Source organism: Capricornis sumatraensis, chromosome 10 (genome assembly GCF_032405125.1).
Source record: "Capricornis sumatraensis isolate serow.1 chromosome 10, serow.2, whole genome shotgun sequence".
Lineage (NCBI taxonomy): Eukaryota > Metazoa > Chordata > Mammalia > Artiodactyla > Bovidae > Capricornis > Capricornis sumatraensis.
In genome coordinates, this window is record NC_091078.1 from 60,221,476 (window position 1) to 60,226,297 (window position 4,822).

General features: G+C 49.9%; 1 protein-coding gene across 1 annotated transcript; it reads right to left on the reverse strand.

The window, feature by feature from the left end:
- Window positions 1–256: 256 nt before the first annotated feature.
- LYZL4 (lysozyme like 4) lies at window positions 257–3,792 on the reverse strand. Its single transcript, XM_068983155.1, has 4 exons — window positions 3,654–3,792; window positions 3,400–3,549; window positions 2,660–2,738; window positions 257–326 (listed from the first exon to the last, which is right to left on the reverse strand). Exons 1-4 carry the CDS (start codon window positions 3,790–3,792, stop codon window positions 257–259), a joined length of 438 nt encoding a protein of 145 aa, XP_068839256.1.
- Between the last annotated feature and the right edge of the window lie 1,030 nt (window positions 3,793–4,822).

Below are 4,822 nucleotides of genomic sequence, written 5' to 3' on the forward strand. Positions count from 1 at the left end.
AGCATGAAAATGGTGAATAATAGTGTCCACCATAACAATCGCAGTACAATAGGACAAGCAGAGCCCTTTGGGCCAAGTTGAATAACTAGCAGTTTATTCTGCATCCTGCATCCCCAAATGAAACAAACTTTTGCCGTCTTCCCTCTAGAGCATCCAGCGGTGGGATAATCAACAGGATAAGTACAGGCAGTGAAGCAGGAAAGCATCTCCACTAGGAAGATGCCAGCAGCAAGTATGGGGAGGGCTTTCCCAGCAGCTACAGCTTGCATCCGTCCAGCCACCGTGCCAGAGTGCCAGAGTGCTGGCAGTTGAGAGTCCAAGAGGGCCTACAGGGAAGAAGGCCGGGGAGCGTGAACCAGAGAGGGCTCCCTATATTGCAGCTCAACCCCCACTGGCCCATTTACACCCCTTGCCTGATGCCTGGAGCATTTGAGTGGGCACAGTTCTGAAGGCTTTTGTGCATCCCAAGTACGTCTCTCTCCATGGTTCCTCCAACCCTCGCAGGCGTGAGCATGAGTGCTCCCTCCATCTGCTATACAACACCCCCTTTCTCATAAACCCCACACTGTGAGATGGGGAGGCTGAGCTGTGAACTGTGAAATCCTTCTCCAGTCCTGCAAGGCATTTTTAACCTCCCTGAAGGGAGCATCGGAGAAGTTCTGTGACATATGTGGTGAGTACTCGGCAGATTCTAGTTCTGAAATGGGAACCCCTGTCCCCGAGCCAGGGCCCTTTCCATGCACCTGTTTCACCCTTCACCTTCCAAAATTCCTTCCAGCTCCTCAACCCTCAACCCTAGATCAGCTGGACTGAGTTTCTCTACCCTTTTCTCCTGGTGCCTGTAAACATGACCCTGCCTATTCCCAGCCCCTTGGCCAGCTTCCAGACCCCACGTCCTCCTCTCTTATCCCAGAAGCTGTTGGAATCATCAGGCCAGCTGCAGACCATTAGACATCCTGTTAGTTCATCTCATCCCTTGGTCGGGTATGAGGTTCCATGTTAGGTTGTCCCACAGTTGGAACAGGGGCTGGGGTCCCCTGGCCCCTCGTGGCTGCAAAGCAGCAGGGAGAGCATGCAGAGACATATTTGCAGAAATCGCAGCACCCTCCTTAGCCCTGAGCAGGCATTGCAGATGGGACTCCTGAGGACGTCGAGGAGGAAGGAGGGGTGGCCTGGGTCTTCTCCCATCCTGTCCACACCAGCTTCACAGAGCAGCCTGATCTGAGCTTTGGAAAAGCCACTGCAGCTTATTAACTTAATAAGAGCTCACTCCACTGGGAATTCTGGGGAAGTGAGAAAGCTTGATCAGCCTGGCCCAACACATTTCTACTTAGTGCCACACAACAAAGATGATTTTATCTCATTAGTGCTTACCCTAGGGGGCCAGCCAAGCTTCCAAATTAACTGGAAAGTCAAGACTATGTATGAAAGATATTTCAAACACTCAGAAGACAGTTAACATTAACAAGAGGATTTCCTCTTTAAAATGCAATCTATTAGTGAGAAAATGGGTTAAGGCATAAGTGATGTCAAGACTACCGACTAGCATTTGAAAAATACGAAGCTGGATTCCCTATCTCACTTTTCATTTCAACGTAAGTTTCAAGAAGGACTAACAGTTAAGTATATTTAAAATGACAATTCTATTTTATGATTTATTTAACAAAAACTTAATATAGGTTATTTTGTGCTGGGCACTGTTCCAGCAGAGAGAAAAACATGGTTTGATTTCTTTACAATCTTTCATCTTAATCTTGGCTCCATCTTGGTTGCTACACATTTAACTAGGAGATGTATGAGACACGTAAAAGCAACACTGCCCTATAAACCCTGTAAAGGTGGGGACTGGGTTTCATTTGCTCAGGTATAACCTACAAGCCTGGCTTAGTGCTTTGCATGGGATGCTGCTGCTGCTGCTGCTACGTTGCTTCAGTCGTGTCCGACTCTGTGCGACCCCATAGACGGCAGCCCACCAGGCTCCCCCATCACTGGGATTCTCCAGGCAAGAACACTGGAGTGGGCTGCCATTTCCTTCTCTAATGCAGGAAAATGAGAAGTGAAAGTGAAGTCGCTCAGTCGTGTCCAACTCTTAGCGACCCCATGGACTGTAGCCTACCGGGCTCCTCCGTCCATGGGATTTTCCAGGCAAGAGTCCTGGAGTGGGGTGCCATTGCCTTCTTCCTGCATAGGATGCTGCTGCTGCTAAGTCACTTCAGTCGTGTCTGACTCTGTGCGACCCCATAGACAGCAGCCCACCAGGCTCCTCTGTCCCTAGGATTCTCCAGGCAAGAACACTGGAGTGGGTTGCCATTTCCTTCTCCATGCGTTCTCTAGGACATAAGCAACATGATGAGTTTCCCTGGTGGCTCAGTGGTAAAGAATCCACCTGCAATGCTGGAGACCACCTGCACTGCTGGATATGTGGGTTCGATACCTGCGTTGGGAAGATTCCCCTGAAGAAGAAAATGGCAACCCACTCCAGTGATTCTCACATGGGAAATCCCACGGACAGAAGAGCCTAGTGGGCTACGGTCCATGGTGCCACAAAGAGTCGGACACAACTTAGCAACTAAACCACCACCACCACCACCACCCATCTAAAGTCACAAACTAATGGGACCTGACGTGTGGGTGAAAGTCAGGAACACAGGCTACTTACCATGCTCCCATCCCTCTTTTTCCTTTTACAATTATCTTGGCACATTCGATTGTCCTCTTTAAATCTGGATTCAGTAAAGCTGTGAAGAAAATGAAGTGGAATGATACCACGTCACCACTCAGCAGCTAAGTCAGAGTGATGTCAAGGGAGCTACCAGGAACTCACGTTAGAGAGGGTTTTTATTCTTTTTTTTACATTTTATCTAGTAGGAGGGTTTTTTCAGGGTATTTATTCTACCATAGTTTCATCACAACACCCCATACCACCTCTACTACAGATAGTTGCATATTTCTCCCATTGGATTCTGGAGATAAACACACATCATCTTCTTATGAGGTATACAGTACAGGCCTGTCTTCTCCCAGTGATCACTTCCACCTGTCAAAGTAGCAGCCTCTGCTCCCTTTGAGGAAGAGTGTCAGTTATACTAGGCCTAGCCAGAGCTGCCTGGTCTCACCCCTCATGCTCCTCCTTGCCTCCTCCTCTGCCCATCTGGACATGAGTCTCCCTCGCTGCGTCCCAGGCCACCAAGCCCACAGCCCTCTCTCCCTGTGGACTCTGGGCAGTGCGGCATAGCCTCCTGTGACCCCATTCTGGATTTGGCTCAGCCCAGCCTCCACCAGGCCCTCCTCCTCTCAGCTCCAAACTTGTAAACTCTGGTCACTGGGAAAGCAGCCCCCTGAGCTCAACGTGGCTGCCCTCCACCCTCCATAGCCCCCAGCATGGAAGGAGGGACCTACCAGAGCAAGACATGTGGCAGCGGTTCCTGCCGTGGTCACACCAGTCATGGTTGCGGATCTGAAAGAGGCCATAGCCGATGAAGTCACTGCGTGAGTTTTCATAGACAGCCATAGGGTTGAACTTGCTCTCAAAATAAGCCAGGCACACCCCTAAGATGGAACAGACAGGGAATGGCTCAGAGGAGCCCTGGGGAAGCCTGGGAAGGAGCTAGTGGTTAAAGAGGTGAGGAGGAGGGTTGAGAGGGGCCACTCACAGTTTTCAAGGCTGTAGCCCTCAAAATCACTCAGGCCTCCTTCATGGAGCTTCTTAGCTACCACGCAGCGCCCCAGAACCACAGTGTCACTTGGAACCACCAGGTACCCAATGAGAGACAGCACCATGGACGCCTTCATCCTCCTGAGCTCAGGGTGCTGGCTGGTAGGGGAGAGGATGGAGTCACAAGCAATCCCCACTGAGATCACAGGGACCCTGGCAGAAGAGAAGGGTGCTGTGGGTCTGTGGGTCTGTGGATATACGACTCGGTATGTTCAGAAAACGGAGAGGCCTTCCTGACTTAACCACAATACTTAGTTCATCAGAGTCCCGCCATGACTAACACAATGGCCACTGTCATATTGGATTATTCCACCACTGCTTTTTATCCTGGAATACAAATTCTGAGCTGTGGCCTTAACCTTTACGCTGTCTTGACCCCAGATTTTCTACAAACGAAACTCCAGGGACCTTGTCTCTTGTCCTCACAGGGAGACCTGGTCCAGTCCAGACATGCCACTGATTCATTGGAAATGGCAGAGAAGTCCCTTCGCCTCACAGAGCCTCTCCTTTCACACCTCTTTCCCCTTCGTTCACCTTCACGCCGTCACATTCACCTTGCACGTTTCCTTTCTTTGTACATGCGCATCTCATCTCTATCACAGGTCCTTTGCACCGGCTCTTCCTTCTGCCTAGAACATGATTTTCCCCAACCACCATAGAGCCTGCCCTTTCCTGTTCACAGTCTCAGCTCAAACAAGCTCACCAACTCAAATAGGAGCACCTGCCCACTGCCCTATCACAGAAAATAGCTTTTGTTTTCTTCATAATACATGTAAATTTCAGAAAGGTCCTTGTTCATTTTTTCGTTTGTCTACCTCCCCTGTCAGAGTATAAGCAGCAGGCATGCAGGAACTTGGCCTGTTTTGTTCTCTACTTCATCCTCAGAACTCAGAACAGACCTTGGGACACAGTAGGTCCACAGTGAATCTTTGATGAGTGAATGAACGAATGAATAAACAAAACCTTCTCTTCCCAACAGAACTGTCATCGGATGAGCAGTAAGCGAATTTGCTGATAAGCGTCTCCTGCAGCCAGGGATCATCCTGCCTGTCCCAGTTCCTGCCCAGGATACACCCACTCACCCTTCTTCCGAGGCCCTTGGTGCCT